Raw genomic sequence first — 18,103 nt, 5'->3', positions numbered from 1 at the left:
GGAAGTGCCAAACACTAACCCTAGGTGTTGTTCTATCCATGAGAAAAGTGTTGCATCCATATATATTGTACCATACTGGAACAACGCCGCTATAAGTTCATGTTGACATCACTCTGATATAACGTAAGATGATAACGTCTTCAGCAACCACTATGTTAATGGCATTAAAATTTATGTACATGTAAGAGTTGTTCGCTTACTGGTTCAACACCTGTAAATGGATTTTCAGCGAAACTTCAATGCTTTGTGTTTAGATTAAATGAAGCACTTCAGGCTATCTCATAATACAAAACCACCCATGCATAAATACACCTATGTTATACTTTATTTATCAAACATTACCTTAAATAAATAAGGGAATATCACATGATTCGCCAGGGAGGATTAACATTCAGATCTTTAACTCTGCTATATAGTCAATGTTAAACGTGCAAACAAAAGCACAGTCCACGGAGCTAATTCTGTTAAACTGCACTTGTTCTAAGTATGGCAACATTGTGGCTTGAACTGATCTGGCTGCTAAAGGATGCATACTTCAGGTCTGATATCACAAACTTTTTATATTCATAAGAGCATTATAGATATAAACATTACATTTTGAAAAGTAAACATCCTATTAATATCTTCATAGGGTGTGCCAGGTGTGTCTATAGCTCAGTGAATGTCAGAGCACACATCAAAGAATGAGGGAGATATTTTGGGTTGAAGCATGGATAAAGTGAAATCTGAACTCCCACAAATTTCAAATTGTATAACAATAGCGGGAAATTTGCATATATCAAACCTGGACGGATTTTTTGTCAGCAACACATTATAATGTATCAAAGCCTTGTTATTATTCAGAAATATATCTATCCAGTAATACTAGCAAACAGAGAGAGTTTGGCCAAAACAGCATTTCACCTTGTTGGGTCAAGACACATGTATGTATATATATTCAGGCTGTATAATTATCTTCCTCAGAGCAAGTTATTGTAAGCAGGGCCATAAGCACAAGGTTTTACATACAAATACCTGTTTTATATCCACTATTTATTTCAACCTGTTTACACAATGTTACATTCTACATTTTCACATTACAAATCTGTACAGAAAGAGGCATCCAGAAATTTCTTTTCAATATTCAAATTTTGCGTTTTTAAAATAATTAAAGGTAGTGAAAGTAGGATATGACCTTTGATCCAAATATAACTACAGTTACTTGTATGTCACTACTGAGATTTCAGTATCTGAAAAGTTTAATAAATACTATACATATTTTTACACTCTACCATATTATTAAAAACACTGAAAGACAGAAAATAAAACATGTACACAAGAGTAAAGCCAGGTTTTACACCAAGTGGTATCCACCTTGCAAGTACATCTATACTATACATGCAACGCTACTTCTCATGTTTCTGAATTAAGTACAAAAAAAGATGTCAAAGTGATGTTCCCATCATTTAGTGTCATGATTGAAAGTTTTTAAATTGCATAATAATTGTTGATGCTGTAGTATGTAGTATCCCAAATTACAAAAGTTGCAACATCCAGGCTGTGTTTTGCGATGAACACGTCAGCTTATGTTGGCACCTACATGAAATATCTGCTGCCGTAGAATACAAATATACTGCATTGCAGAATAAAAGTCTATGATGAGTACATCATCATTCCTGGAATGCACCAATTCCTTTAGTCAGAGACAGTCCGTCCCATGATTTTTCTTTGGTTTTTGACGCAGTCTTGTAAAACATTTTCAGTCATTGTCAATCTTTGTTCCAATATTGACACCGTCTGAAAACAAGAATAAACACTTTTTAGTCATGCTGATAAAGATATACAGCAGTACATAAAAAGAAAATTACCAATCTTTTTTATGTTTTTATCAAAGAAATACACATCAAACAATATTCATGAATACGGTGTAAAACACAAATCAAATAAATATATGTATGAGACACATGAATGCAAAAACTTCAGCTCAATACATAAAGTACTGAAACTGTGAATTTACTATAATTAACATGCACATAGAGCATAAGCAATGGAACATCTCCCTTGTGTTAATGTGCTTATGTAAACCTTTAGGTCAACACATGCAGTACTTTACTACCCCTAATTCACTATGTCAGGAATTTGATAATTTACAGTATTTAATATGCACACAGTGCATCAACGAAGGAATATCCCCCTCATGTTATTGTGCTCTACATGTGTGCAAACCCTGAGCTCAATATGTGCAGTACTTTTTAACATACTAAGTACCCCTAAGATTTCGTCTAACATTGCAGGCCAGCTAAGGACTGAATAATGACAGCATCCTAAATCACGAACGTGATCAACCATGGCTTGAAACCAGTGAATGTGTGGGTGATGAAGACTACAGATGACACATAATACTATAACAGTTATATCTTACCACAACAGTGACAGTCAAAAATGAATGAATGGAGGTACATACAAATACATCAGCAGTATTTCCGCTCTACCTTTACCGTAAAAAAACAAAAGTCAAGATGGTAATTGAAAAAATCGACACGACTTCATCCTTTAGGCTGTAAAATAGGAATGTATGGTAAACACAGAAGGGAAGAACATTGCAAACCGCTGATAATCTGGAACACTGTCTATCAACACATAGATAACAATTGCAATTATTCTAGCAGGGTCATCCTATATGCAAGAGCAAGAATTGTCACTTCCCAACACCACCTGCCTTCCTGTGTCTCCTGCTTCTGTAAATATTACTGATTTCATTACAACTGTAGTCACCTTGTTCATTAATAATTGCGCTTTCTATTGGTAGCAATACACGGCACATTTAACAACATTTCCTGCTGGAATTATATGTTTTATGCACAATGATGGATTGCCCAGCTGGAAGTTCCACTGGCCAGGCACATACCATACCCAGGCATTTACTACTCAATTCTGATTAGATACATGTACCTGAATTACTACGACAACAACTAAGGGTCATGAAAATAAGAGAAACCCATTATCTGCTTTGGTTAGGTATAAAACACAATAGTGTTCTTCATGAAACTCCTATGCTAGACGTCATGTAATTTCTCAAATAGGCTCTAACAAAGCCCACCTGACTGCCTAATACAAGAAAGGATCAGGTATTTTCTTCATCTGGGTCACAACAAACTAGGCCATCTGTTAAGGGATATGTTCCACAAGCCTTTGATCACTTCTATGGAGGCATATATAAATAAACTTAAATGGATCACAGACTGATGATAAACATGTTTATGTATTCTTGAAAGTTCTGATTAAAATCACAATTGTAAACAGCTGATACCAGTTTACTTGACCCAAAAAAAAGACAAACACAAAAACAAACACATTTTGTTTTCCTTTGAATACAATATATAAATATGCTATAGCACTACAACAAAATCAACCAGGCAAAAAACTGACTAAGCTGTGAGAACTTATATCTGACATTTTGAGGCTTGTGAAAGCATTAATAGATGCCAAGAAGGAACATAAATATGTGGGTTGTATTGTTTATGTTTACAAGTACAGCTATGTAGCAACAATAATTATGTGTCAGTCAAAATCACAAGCCCCTCCATTTGTGATGTTTGGATTTTAACATATCTATGCACTCTGATATACAGACTTTACTCTTTGATAACAATTTCTGATAACTACAAGTAAGTCAACTGAAGGTAACTATTCAAATTTAACATTAACCATGAAACTATTATTCTAAAATCTGATCTTGTTTTTAACGCACTAAAAACTCCATCAGTTCAATGTTTCAAACATAGGTCAGATCTAGTGTTTATTATATAAGCCATATATCTGGAAACCTATTGTCAAAAGAAATTATCCTTTTTGGGCAGTGCTTTATGTCATTTTTCTAGAAAGCAGTAAATCACAGCCTTTGGAATTTGGCAGTAAAGTTCTGGTGGATATAATTAAGGGTTTTGAAGTGTGTTCTTCCAATTTAGGTCACTTTAATAGTTTGGCAGTCATACTGAATTTCAAGCAAAACTTTTCAATATCTTTTTAAGAGCCAAAAGACGGATCCTTGTGAAATTTGATATGCATCAAGAGCAATAATTCTTCCATAAAGTTTAAAACAGACATTAAAATCCATTAATAACTTTAGAAACCCATCGTTTCTTGAATGCAGGATGTCACTAAAAGTTTGGGATTTTGAGATAACTTTATGAAACGTATACTGGTGTATTTCGTGCTGATGATTCTACTTTTGTTTTCTAGTCATAACTTTTTCTGTAAGTACGCTTTTTCCAAGTAAATAAACATTACTATTTTTGGTGTTGAACTTACAGATATATTATTCACAATGGATGTTAAGATCTGGACCTGGGATCACGCAGCTGTATTAGACTTTAGTCTGACTTTTGGTATTATTCCTGAATTTAGGTTTGAACTTAAACACTTATTTGCTGTTCTGTTATGGAAGTCCAAGACAATTCTTGGTATTAAAGTAAAAATTCATAAGGTAAGTTAAATATTTTATGGCAGTAAGCCTGACTTAGGCCCGGTGAGTCTGACACACTGAACTAACAAGTAAGAACAAATATCATGTGCTAAACATGTTTGAGATTATAAACAGTCGCAAGTGTTCCCAGTGTAATTAAGCTTCAAACTAAATTTGACTAGATTCAGCCCTCAAGATCAAAAAATATTTCACGGCTTCAAGCTTCAAATGGGCCTTATAAAGGTTCAAGCTTTAAATCAAAATGGATTATTTTGGAGAAAAGAAGACATTCTGGAGATACTGGCCAAGATTACTGTTTCCTCAATCTCAAAATACAGACGAATGGCTGTCAGCGGTGGTGGCATATGTCATCAATGTTCCAAATCAATTTGGTGGAGATCTACTTAATACATGCAGTTCTGCAAGGTAGGGTGCATATACGATGTGAGTGAGTGAGTGCTTGGGGATTAACGTCGTACTCAACAATTTTTCAGTCATATGATTTATTTATTTATCTGATTGGTGTTTTATGCCGTACTCAAGAATATTTCACTTATACGATGGCGGCCAGCATTATGGTGGGAGGAAACCGGGCAAAGCCTGATACGGGTCAACCTGTCGCTGCACTATCCCCTTTATGCTGAAAGTTACAACTTCCTCTTTTACAGTCTTAGGCGTGACTCGACCCAGGATTGATCATGAATCCACCGATCCTGAAGGGGACGCATATACGATGAGTCTAGTCTTCAAAATTGCATGTATCATGTAAATGTAAAATGAGTATCTTTTTCTATAAAATCCACCTTAACTAATACAAAGATGTCAAAAGACAAGAAATCAGGTAATAACAGACACTTGAGTTACGCTGATATTTCTTACTTCAGATTTTCAAATGGTTTCTTTATTTGAAAATCTTATTATCAGCTTTCAAAGAAATTCAAGAAAGGAAAGTACATGTAATTATGGTCATAAAGACTGATGGCACTGAAAAAAGTCACCATGAAAGATTTTCAAGATTTAAAAAAACTGCAATAAGTAAACTGCCAAATCAGTTCTTACCTGCGTGAGAATTTCAAGCTGTCCAACAATTTGCTGCATTGTATTGGCCAACTCTGGTGGGAGTATTTTTTGTTTTGTAGAATTTATATTTGACGGTAGTTGGTTCTGTTCCTTCACTGGCTCTCTTGTAGCATTGCCAATTTTTCCTACAGGTACATCTTCTATATCGCTCTGATATGCGTTGTCAAGAATGGGGCTTATCCCATTCATACCGTTGGCCTAAAATGAAACCAAAGAAGACGCTTGAGTTCAGGAAGTCTACAGAAGTTCAGGAGGTCTACAGGAGGTCTATAGGAGTTCATGGGGTAAACATGAGTTCATGGGGTAAACATGAGTTCAGGAGGTATACAGGAGTTCAGGGGGTCTACAGGAGTTCAGGGGATCTACAGGAGTTCAGGGGATCTACAGTTCAGGAGGTCTACTGGAGTTCAAGAGGTCTACGAGAGTGCAAGAGGTCTACATGCATGCAGGATGTCTACATGAGTGCAGGATGTCTACATGAGTGCAGGATGTCTACAAGAGTGCAGGATGTCTACAAGAGTGCAGGATGTCTACAAGAGTGCGGGATGTCTACAAGAGTTCAGGAGGTCTACTGGAGTTCAGGAGGTCTACTGGAGTTCAGGAGGTCTACATGAATGCAGGAAGTCTACTGGAGCTCAGGAGGTCTACAGGAGTTCAGGGCCACAAAATGAATCTGCACACAATATTTTATCAAAATCAGACAATGACTGAAGCAGTTATTGCACTTAAAGAAATGATCTATCACAAAAAGGAAATACATGTAACTGATATGTATATGGTTATCAAGTGTCCTCTTAGGTTAATAGAAAAATGATCTTGATCACACAATTTTATCAAAATCAAATAAAAGGTGTAGGAGTTATTGTGCAAAAACCAAAGCATGAGATAATTAACATCTTTGTGCCATACTTAAAGTAGGACTAAAACAAAACGCCTTTCCTGTCACATTTATTTCAAAAACACAATGGCAGCTTATTACCAGGCAGAATGACCAAAAGTAAGCTTCTAACATCTTACATGGTCTACAATTATGTCGTAACAATTTGGTTCAATGTCAACTTTTGTGATGTGATCGTATGATATACATACGCAAGTACACTTACTCCCACAGTGGATGCTTGTACCTCTGCTGATTTTGGTACGTATACATCATTCTCCCTGCTATACAACCTATTTCTGGCCTCATGCTAAAAATATAAAATCATGGTATCTTTTCCTTTAAAACCAAAAGAGTGAACAAATTCTAACATTTGTTCAGAGCTATAAATCTTTAATAAAATACATCTCAATTCAATCGCATGTTTATACAGACAGGCTCTTGCTAAAACAAATACAAGCATTGACTGCTGGTAACATCATTCAAGGGCCTAATGGTGTAATATTTAAATATTCACTTTGTCAAGAAAGAATACAACTGTTGTAACTTATAAATTTACTGCTCATTTGATTGTGCATCAAGACTGTACTCAAAACATTTCACTTTTATGCCAACTGTCAGTTTTAACAGATTCTCACCATACTACTTATATACAGTGCCATATCCATATTGGTGGAAGGCAAGTGATGTTTAACAGCCTGCAACTTAATTTTGCTCAAAGAACAGGTTGGGATTGAAATAAAGCCTATTTATCTGATTGGGGTTTTACACTGTACTCGGGAATATTTCACTTATATGACAATGACTGGATTATTGTAACACTGTTGTGCTCCTGTAGGCAAAGAGTCCTCAAAAATGGAAATCTTCCGCATTTTACATAAAATTTGCCTGATGTAATGTGATAAAATTTCTTGAATGATGATGAATCAGGCTGATACATATTATGATGTCTAGTTCTGCTGGCATGGCATCATCAGCATTTGAAAACACAACGTCATTTGTGGTTATTTATCCTCAACAGTACATGTTCTGTCATGACATCACACCAGGCAAAAAAACTGTTTTACTATCATCCGTCAAAACTTACAACAGTGGTTTTCATACACTGCAATTTTCTTCAATCATTACAACTATTTAGACTGTCTTGATCCTTATCTTTTAACCTTGCTTTTAAGACAGAGAGGTTTTGACAATATAGCTCAAGTAGATCCTCTGTCTGTGTCTTCCTACCTGGTCCACTTCGTTCATCAGAGGTGTCTTTGCTCTTGGTGGTATGTCCCGTATGGTTGGAGGTTCTGAAACAGCTGATCGCCTTTCTTTGATCACCATATCTTCATCAAAGTTTGTCCTCCACATAAAGACCTGTCAGAGTAAAACATACAATTCATTAAAACTCCATTTTTTCCAAAGTTGAAACAAAAGCAAAAGCATACAAAAAGATCATCAATGGATTGGCTTGCATGATATCACATGGAAAGTCTGCAGTGGATGAATGATACTTATTAAAGATGGCCAACAGCATCAATCTTTGATTAGAGAGCTCAGCAAATCCAAACAATCCTTTCAAATAAATGAAATATAGTAGTGCTCATGTTTGACATGGATCCCTTGATTTTCACGACATTCCATTTCACAATGTAGATGAGACTGGAAGACAGCAGCATTTCCAAATCCCTGGGTGATAAAATCTGGCTTAACTTATGCCTTCAAGTACATTATTTAGTACTTGTAGTTTATGATTACCTGATCATCTGATCCACCTGAGGCAAAAAATGAGCCTGTTCTAGAGAAGGCCACAGCTGTACAAGGACCCTGAAAACGGAAACAAAGCAACTGCAAACTGTAGCCAAATACCATATGAGAAATTGCAAATCTGTTCCGAACAGATTCTTACTCTGATTTACAACTAGCCCATGAACTACTAACTGTTGCATGTACTTTCATGGAATGGATTTTCAAGAGATGCAAGTTCACGTCCAGCTTACTTCAGTGAATCAAGAGATTGGGCTGCCAATGATTTGCCAGACCAACCTTCCTGGAAAGACAGAGTGTTTACATCCAACAGATATGCAAAACTTCAGGTTCCAAAGCTGCATTTAAAACACACTTAAGTAAGACTATAGTCATAAATTCAAATTAGTTAACTGTGTTAAAACTGTCACTTACTTAGGGATTTTTAGTTTGAGCACTCAGAATACTGACAATATTTAAAATAAGTTGCCTTAACTACAGCTGCATTACATGCACATGTACCTACACCTAAAGATGTTGTAATTATAGGTTATTGGATTGTATGGTCCTGTATGGACGAGTCCTGCTCGCCCAGGAAAAGGACGAGCTTGCATGCATAAAGTGTATATTAAATTATAATAAATTATTATACACCTAAGTGTCCAGCGCCTACTATATTATGTAGTACACACAACTATCCAATATTTTTAATATATTGGACAGTTGTAACTGCGACGTCACACGTACGGACTACTTTTTGTTTGTCAACAAGCAGACGACACAACACGATGTTTGTCCATGCTCGTCCAGAAAAATCTGCGTCTCCGGACAGTCCGTTCTACCTCACACCAATTCCCGAATGTCGCCTCAAACCTGATGCAGCTGTGGGGTATTACTCCACTCCAATGGAAGAGCATCGTTTGGGAGAGCTAATGAAAGGAGAAGCCGAGGCTGCTGGACTCAAAGGCCGGAAAACTAATCACACGGTAAAATCTGGCGTCGCTCCACATAAAATTATGCAGGTCACCGGACACAAATCCCTTGCTAGCATCCAGGAGTATGATTCTAAATTAGATCACGTAGAGCAGAAGCAAATGTCGAGTTTACTTCAGGGCAATTGCGCCTTCAGTCAACCATCTCCCACGCTTCCACTTCCTGGCCGGTCAGTTCAAGTGCACACAAACGAAGATTTCACGACTCCGATGCCATCAACTTCTGCACAGAATCCCAAAGATAATCAGCTAACTTTGTCAGCAAACTCTACTTCTCTTTCGTCCTCATCCTGTAAAGATTACACTAGTCTGTTCGGTGGTGCAGTTTTCAATACCTGTACTTTTAATTTTCACTGAAACATCTGCATTCCTTTTCTTTACACTTCTGTTTGTAAAATACCACTTCGGCTACGTGCGCCTGACCCAGTTTTCCGTCAGCCAGTGAAAGTGCTCCATTCAGTACTCCATATTCATCCGCAACCGGCTATCCCCTATTGTTACGCAATATGAAATAATTAGCACGGTTTTACCCAATTTGTTTAGCGTTCAAGTTTACTAACTTACGTTTTTGACAAGTGGGTGTATAATAAAGCTCGTCCCTTTCCTGGGCGCCCAGGACTCGTCCATACAGGACCATACAATCCAATAACCTATAAGTATAGCTATACTGCATACCACTAAAGGAGAAAGGAGCTTGGCATTTCACCTGTAGGGAAGTACAACTTGTGTCTAAATCACTGTACCTGATGACCATGCAGTGTGTAGTAAGGTCTTCCCTCCAACAAGTCAAAAACTTTGAGAGTCGAGTCATCAGAGGCTGTGATGAGGTAATCGCCGCTGGGATGAAATGACAAGCTGTTCACTGGACCAGAGTGAGCTAGGAGAAAGATATTGAAATTAGAAAACCATGAAATAAAGTTCATAACCACAGATAACACAACATTCTACATTTATTATCCAATAGTATGGGATAAGATATATATAAAAAAAAAAAAAAAAAAAAAATACAGCCCCAGGGCTGTGAAATGGGTCTTTTGCCTTTCTTCTGTTTTTTGTTTTTCTTGTAACTAATGACCCATTGTCTTCTAGTACAATTCATTGGTCTTCTCCACCTACAAAGGGCCTATCAGTTATTCTGTCTGTAATGTAGGACTTGGCCCCACCCCTCATTCTAGCATGACTTTAAAGAGAATGCATTGGACCAGAACATCATATTATGATATACTGTAAGATTGTAGACATTTTCCCGAACAAGGTGTTACCATTTCTATTAGTTTGGTTAATGTGAGCATGAAAATCAAGGATCAAGGTAAATCAAGGATCAAGACAATATATCCGAATACAATACAGGTTTTGGTGCTTACATTGTATGGTTGTATCTCAACAGTACATATGGAAGGAACAAATAAATACATGTACAATCTGTCAACCATTTTTTTTGATCTTTTCAGGATTATATCCAAATGTTCATCACACATAGCACACATAATTAACAGCTTATTCCACAATTTAACAGAAAACTTCAACGAACCATGAAATATTTTGTATAATAAGTTTGTTGGCATTCACGCAATAAGGAAGGTTACTACTGGGCAGTGACTCAATGGGTCAAGCAGTGCTACAGATAATTTTTAGAGGTAGTGCGGTACTCCCTACTTTTCCAAGACACGAAAGTAAACGAACAATAAATGAAAGTACGAAAAACATAATAAAAATGTTTATTCAATGCTTAATTATAACATATAAACCGCAACAAAACAAATGAAAAAAAAAACATCATGAAAAGAAGCTAATATTTGACCATAATACATGGTCCATTTCGTTAAGCCCACTGACACGTCATACTTGGGTGAAACTCCTTCCTGCAATTTCTTCACATTTTTTCACGCCTCTATAATGGGCCCCTGGTGATTCTCATCAAAAGACCCATAAAAAACACTGAGAAACATGACTGTAAGCGTTTTTTAAAAAGTGGGTTCCGTAGACACATATCAGACGTTTGGGTTGTAGAGCTGTGGTATTGGGAGAAACAGTCCACATGAAAAACAAGCCGCACCTGTATAATGCTGAAGCAATTTGTTTGTCCGAATGTCCCAGACTTTTACCGTGCTGTCTGTCCCTGCTGAGGCTATACATGTGCCACTTGGGTGGAACTCCACATGGTTAACAAATCTGGAAAGGGAATTTCACCAAAATTCTTGCTTATAAAACACTTTAAGTTATTTAACTTATTTATAGTATTGGAATGGTGTTTTATGCTGTACTCAAGAATACTTTACAAAAACAGCAGCCAGCATCATCATGGTAGGAAACCGGGCAGAGCCTGCGAGAAGTGCACAACCATCTGCAGGTTCCTGCAAGCATCGGCCAATTTATAAATTTGGACAACTTCTGGCAGTTTTTGGAATTTACAAGTCACACCGACACATCCAAATTAATATCTTATTGAAGCATGGGAAAATGAAAGGAAAAAAAAAAAAAAAAAAGACGAAAGGCTTACCCGCCATGCTGATGAAATGTATGGATCACTGTTTTACTGGCTGCATCCCATATCTTGACATTTTTGTCATCACTGCCGGATACTATAAGACGTGAATCAGGGGAAAATCTGTGAAAACAAAATGGATAATACAAGAACAGTGAAGCATATAAATAAAATTTCAAAGAAATGCATTATTATAACTTGTTAGTGACAGCAGATGTCGCTTTCGTCCACAATTATGAATGAGAATCCTGTGTATTTCATGATTTCTGACATTCTGACTTTCTCCTTAACTTACTAGTAATCATCCACCTTCAATCTACACGATACCCTTATGGCATCCTATACATCCTGAACAAAAATGCTCAGAGAATAATGATTGTTATGACATGTCTTCTAGCTTAACGGACAGTGTGTAAATGCATGAATATCATGTACTTCAAGCGAGCTTTACAGTACAAGAGCTTTAGCTACAGATATACGTTACTACATAATTTCTCATCTGATTTATTCATCTGACCAGTGTTTAATGTCAAGAATTTGGCGAAGGACAACAGAGGTAGGGGCTTTCTGGGTGCAGGTGAACACGTTGCTGTTTGCATGTCGAATGTCTTACCTGGCACATCGTACCCAGTTCATGTGTTCAGTGAGCGAGTATAAAAACTTTTGACGATGAACTGTCCATACCTAAAAATTAAGAACAAGAGCGACTTTGTGAAGAAAATCAATTCATACAAAAATGAAACATGTACATGACAGACTTAACACAGTAGACAACAGCATGTTTAAGTTTCCCATAAATTTAACCAGACAAAATAGAATTTGTTGCAGACTGGTTCAAAAAGGCAACATATATTTACAGTGCTTATGGTGCACGATACTTGATAAATTTCAAAACTTCCATTCAGATTGAATTCCACGACTTTCCCAGGGCTTTCACTACCAGTTTATAGCAGAGATTTAGCAACAGGGGTGTCTCAGTGTGTTTGAGACACCCTATTCTGACAAAGTTAACACGGGACAGATAAGGAAAATAGGAAATAATTGGAAATGAAACGGCCTTATTTCAAATTCTGGCTAAATCTATGGTTCATGGACCCTCCATACTGTATAGTGCTTTTCCTTTTTCTTTGCAGACATTTAACCACTAGCAAATATTTCTCAGTGCTATCATGCACAAATGACATATCAGCAACAAATTAAAATAATGCATAATCTAAATGTTAAGCATTTGAAACCTAAAATAAGCTACAAATAGTTTGGAAAGTTGTCATTTTGTTCAATTTTCATGACTTCCAAGGGTTCTGCACAGCTACATGAGCCCTGATTTAAGTTTATTTATTTATCTGAATGGTGTTTTATGCCATACTTAAGAATATTACACTTATACAACTGCAGCCAGCAGGATGAAAGGAAACTGGGCTGAGCCCAGGGAAACCCATGACCTCCATGACTAAAGTATTCACCTCAAAACAAGTTTATATTGCTTCCAAGGGAGGTAATATTTGGAAGAATTTAAAATAAAAATTACTTTACATATTTTACCCTGTTCAGCCTAACAAAAAATCTATTTCAGATGAAACATCAGTAGAAAAGTGCACATTCTGGAGGCTTTATCACTTCAAATTCTTGTAAACACTACTTTTGAAAGCAATACTGTATGTACATCATACCTTCTGATATACACAAATCACAGTATCAATTTATTCAGCTGGGTTTGGGAAACTGACATCTCAAAATGATTATATGCTTACAAAATACTGAGCACAATGTCGTGTCAAACACTCTAAACATGATTTTAAGCTGAAACTGGAAGAAGAATCCACATGTGCAAACCTTTATAGTCTTGTCATCAGAGGCTGTGAGAAGAGACTGTCCATCACCTGAAAAGTCCACACTCCTCACAGTGCCTGTGTGGGCTCGGAACACTGTTGATTCTCCTTTCCTGAAAAAATAGTGAATGTGATGCAAGATTACTACAGAATAAATGGTCTTTTTTCTCCACCTTTTCTAGAAAGTCAAAAATATCCCAGCTATTATGCCTAGAGGGCAAACACAAGTTGTATATCACCACAAAAAAGATAACCGGGAATACCACTACAACACAAGACTATTTCAATGTAAATTTAAAAGGCTTTGAAAATGTCACTTCACAAGTTTACATGGAGAAAACCTTACAAATTGGGGATCCACAACCGTACAGTTTTGTCTCGAGATGCAGATGCTACAAGGTGACCAGCTGGAGAAAAACACACATCCATAACAGCGCTCTGTAATAAGACAAAGACTTGCTGAATTAAACATTTGAATTAAAACCTAACAATAATGTATTTGTACGTACAGCATGTATTTTATACGTCCATATTGGTGAAGAGCAGGTCTCGGGATCACAAAGTCATCTTAGACAAGTCAAAATTTTAATCATTAAATTTGGTATGTTCCTTCCTGTTATTTTACCTGAAATCTGTTGTACAATAACTTAACTAGAATTTATCTTGTTACAGCAGAAATAACAATTTTGAAGTAATCTGAAATTTTGACATAAATATAAGATGGCTTTGTGAACCCGAGGCCTGAACTTATTAAAGAGTAAGCTATTACATAATGTAAATACCGTATTTTACCAAAAGTTAAGCTTTTTTCATGTGACACAATTCGATTTTGATTTGTCCACCTTAAGAGGGTCACATCAGTGTTCCTTATGCACTTTGATTGATATTCTATCTGAAAAAGTTAAATTTTCATTTTATGGCCTTTATGTTCTTCTGACAGTGCATGTTTAATGAAAAACTTCAGGTGAAATAGGTTAAGTGCCTTCAAAATAAAAAAAAAATAAAAAGTAGTTGAACAGAATAATGTTTAATACGTTTCATTTATCTTCAGGAAATATGTGTACCTTCAGTGATACATGTAACATTATTTTCACCAAATATATATTTCTTATAACAGATTGCCTGTTTACAGAGCTGGTTATTTTTCCTTCTGTTTTTCGTTGTGTAATAAAGATTCGTGTTAAAACAATTACCTTATGTCCAACATATCTGTAGGCTCTAATCTGGGGTTTTATGTTCCATACCATCAGACAACCATCCATGGAGACAGACGCTATGAAATGTAAAATTTACAGAAAACCATGTTTTCACATTAATGAGGCCTGAAAGATGATTCAGGAAGTACAATCTTTTGGAGTACAGTCTTTTGTTACTATCTAAAAAGGAATGAAAAAATTAAATTAAAATCAAGAGAAGAAGAAGAAAAAAAAAAAAAAAAAACACTGCAACTAACAGAACTTAAGGTACACGTGTCTGGACAAAATTTCTAGACATACCTACACCGATCAATGTCCCATCATCCCCATCACCTTACACTTAATGTGCACACACTCTTTCCCTTTATGAGCCTACCTACTTTATGGACAGCAGAAGCCCCTTACCACGCACATTACTCTTATACCTGAAGTTAATGTTCAGGTCTGGTGTTTTTCTTGGCTTTTACCTTAATACATGTAACTTCAACATGGAGTTTCAGGGGAAGACTTACAGACTCACTGACAGTTGCACTTTGATTAATCAATCAGCACAGAGACATGAAACTGAGCAGGTCAGGGCCCTGTTTCATGAAGCAGTCTTAACGTTACGTTCACTTAACTACCATGACAAGAGTGGCTGTTCAACCTCCTTTCAGAGATCCTGTTATTGATAAGCACCTCACAAGTTTATGTATTTTGTCAAATTCATGTCTTCACATTTCCCCTTCCCGTCACACATATAAATTTGTAATGGAAATCCAATGAAGTATCGATAAAAAAAACCCCTCCTAGCTATGAGGTACCAACATGTTTTCAAGACAGCCCACTGTCATTTAAGTGAAAACGAGACAATACAGTGGGGAACTCGTAAAACTCCTTCCCATCTGTAACAAGACTGACCAAGGCTATGAATTCCTTCGTTCTTGCCTTTATTATGTCACAATTATCTTTGTACTTGTTCATAAAATATATATATATGAAATACACATGCACTGCTACATCACATAAAAAACCATGTGTTCTACTGTCATTTAGACCTTCTGTGTAGCTCGTCCTGGAGTCTCCCATTATAGGAATGTGCTCATAAGCAGACTTTTGTAGTATTTCTTTTTTTTAACACAGCGCACATCTGGAGTCATTTTAGTTCTCATTTGGGCTCTCAAACTAATCCAGCTATCAAAGGGACATCAAACAAAATGTGCTGTTAGTTTAGACGTCATCTACATAAAGTTGAAGCTTGCAGATGATTACTGACATGTATCTGACTTCGAGTGAACAATCAAATGCTCAGTTTTACCCAGGGTTTCCCTTCGATCATCAACTCACTCAAGTCCGTTTATTTAGACAGCCTGCTTTTTTTTGAGTCAGTTACCTCCCCTTGTCATCTAGGCGACAGAAGATGTTCAACGAAACTGAATGGCAGACAAGGTACTATGTTATAATTATGTGGTCTACCACTTAACTTCAGTTCTGCCACTGTACTGTATACATGTGTGATCCATGAGAGAAGGTTACATTGCGGTGATCTTTGCACTGCATCATTTGCATGTTATCTTGTCAGGCGGACAGTTATTGTATTTAGCTGAACCAAGTCAAAAGTTCAGAATTTCTTTTGACGCTATGTCCCTTTAAAAGTAGCGTTTGCATTAACAAAAATATGATGGTTTTATACCACTAAAAAATCTTGCATTATCAGAAATAATGTCAACTATGAATTATCATGAAGTCCAGGAGTTCGGCTGTTGGTGATGATTCACTAATTCAGGCCACTCATTCAAACAACAAGGTACCCACATACTCTCTTTACAACACCAGGTACATATATCTGCATGCTTTCTCCACTGGGGGACACCTGGTTGAGCTGCCATGATTATGGTACATCCAAATATTTCTTAAGCTATTAGTCAGATGGATTAAATAGGGTGTTATTTTAAAATTCTGACATTCATTGTAACACTGAGTCAATGGGAAGGCAGAATATTTTTTAATCCTGTAAGGTGGTGCTGGTGTAAAGCAGGACCTCTATGTATTATGTCAAAAAATGATTCTTGCACACAATGTCTACAGTGATGCAGTGTTTCTTCTGTAATGCTGTTCGGTCTTTATTGTATAATGTCATAATGATGAGGTAGGAAAAGCACATTTGACATCAATAAATGGCATAGAAAGTAGTACTGTCAGGTGTTTGACAGGTCCCCATTAACATGGTTACACCTCTCAAAAAACATGGTACAGATTCAAATTCCCATCTTCTTCTCACTCACGACAATCTAACACCTCCTCCACTCATTTCTATGTAAATTTTCATAGGAATGTCAAGTATTATCCACTTAATTTACTATACTCAACTGCTAGATTCTTCAGTGGTACTGAGTGCCTTGCTCTTGACTTCCATTCTGAAGAATCAAGTGACCTACTTGTGGGTTTGAATTGTATTAAACTGAGTTTTGGAGCTGGTTTTGGAGCTTCCTACTACTTTGTTACGAACATGCTTATACTGTCATGTGGTCCCTTACCATGGTGTTTCATGTTGGGATTCCAATGGCTCAGCCTTATGATGAATGTCAGAATTAAATTCACCTAGTTGCAATATATGTAATTTATCTATCTATCCAGTGGTGCAGTCACGAGAGTTAAAATGTGACAGCCTTCCTAAAACATCGACTTACCTTCATCTTTTGACATTTATACTGTATTTCAAAACATCTTCTTGTCTTTGGTCTAAATATGGTAAAAAAATTCAGAAACATGAAAAGAAAGAGCTTGTTACTGAGATTTTTGGCCTTGGTGAGTCTGTATATACACTCTGGACTCTTAGTACAACTTCTGCATTGCAGCATGATTTCTTTTTGAAGATATTTACTGATAAATGTCCTCAATCTGAAATTTGCATTTAGGACGGCTTTCGAATTGTAACTCTTGTGGCTGCACCACTCCATAGATCGAGTTACATTTATTGCAACTAGGAGTTCACCTAGATAGACTACTAGTCTAAGTCAGTGTACTCAGACTACTTTGTTACCGGTAGGCTGATGTGCAATATATTGACATGGGGTCTCTTACCAAGTTGTTTCATGTTGGGATTAAAATCGACAGCTGTTATTGTGCCTCGATGTCCTTTGAACAACTTTTCGACACATGGGTCGTCTGGAACTTGCTGTTGTAAACAAAAAATATATATGCATTATCAAGTTTGAAACTAAAACTGTTGTATGACAGGAAGTTTATTGCAATCCTAGTGTATTCCACGCATACAGCCAATGTATTGGACGCAAAACAAGCAGGTCAAACTTGTTTGGCACTAAGTGATAAGAGTGACATTTTCTGTGACTTTAACCCAGGTTGTTGTTGTTTACTGTCAAAACGAGTTACGACATGCTCTATGGCTCAAATACAGTTTAGGCCTAAATTTTACTTAGATTATTCTGAGGAATATTTCCACAGCATGTTTATAGGCTCATAATTTGCA

General features: G+C 36.5%; 1 protein-coding gene across 2 annotated transcripts in view; it reads right to left on the bottom strand.

Annotated features, from left to right (window-relative positions):
• Positions 1-315: 315 nt before the first annotated feature.
• Positions 316-18,103, bottom strand: part of LOC135471913 (POC1 centriolar protein homolog A-like) — a 20,168-nt gene continuing 2,380 nt past the window's right edge. The window contains exons 4-16 of one of the 2 annotated variants that reach the window (XM_064751350.1): positions 17,698-17,791; positions 14,632-14,711; positions 13,785-13,876; positions 13,443-13,551; positions 12,223-12,293; positions 11,625-11,732; positions 11,181-11,296; positions 9,868-10,001; positions 8,145-8,213; positions 7,632-7,763; positions 6,628-6,711; positions 5,504-5,722; positions 316-1,776 (exon numbers count right to left, since the gene is read on the bottom strand). In XM_064751350.1, coding sequence (XP_064607420.1) covers positions 1,675-1,776; positions 5,504-5,722; positions 6,628-6,711; positions 7,632-7,763; positions 8,145-8,213; positions 9,868-10,001; positions 11,181-11,296; positions 11,625-11,732; positions 12,223-12,293; positions 13,443-13,551; positions 13,785-13,876; positions 14,632-14,711; positions 17,698-17,791 — 1,410 coding nt within the window. In that variant the 3' untranslated portion in view covers positions 316-1,674. The remainder of the gene's footprint in view (positions 1,777-5,503; positions 5,723-6,627; positions 6,712-7,631; positions 7,764-8,144; positions 8,214-9,867; positions 10,002-11,180; positions 11,297-11,624; positions 11,733-12,222; positions 12,294-13,442; positions 13,552-13,784; positions 13,877-14,631; positions 14,712-17,697; positions 17,792-18,103) is intronic. The other variant, XM_064751351.1, reaches the window with a different exon arrangement.

Source organism: Liolophura sinensis, chromosome 7, assembly GCF_032854445.1.
Source record: "Liolophura sinensis isolate JHLJ2023 chromosome 7, CUHK_Ljap_v2, whole genome shotgun sequence".
NCBI lineage: Eukaryota > Metazoa > Mollusca > Polyplacophora > Chitonida > Chitonidae > Liolophura > Liolophura sinensis.
Note: the sequence above shows the minus strand (reverse complement) of the source record. Positions and strands in the feature narration are given on the sequence as shown.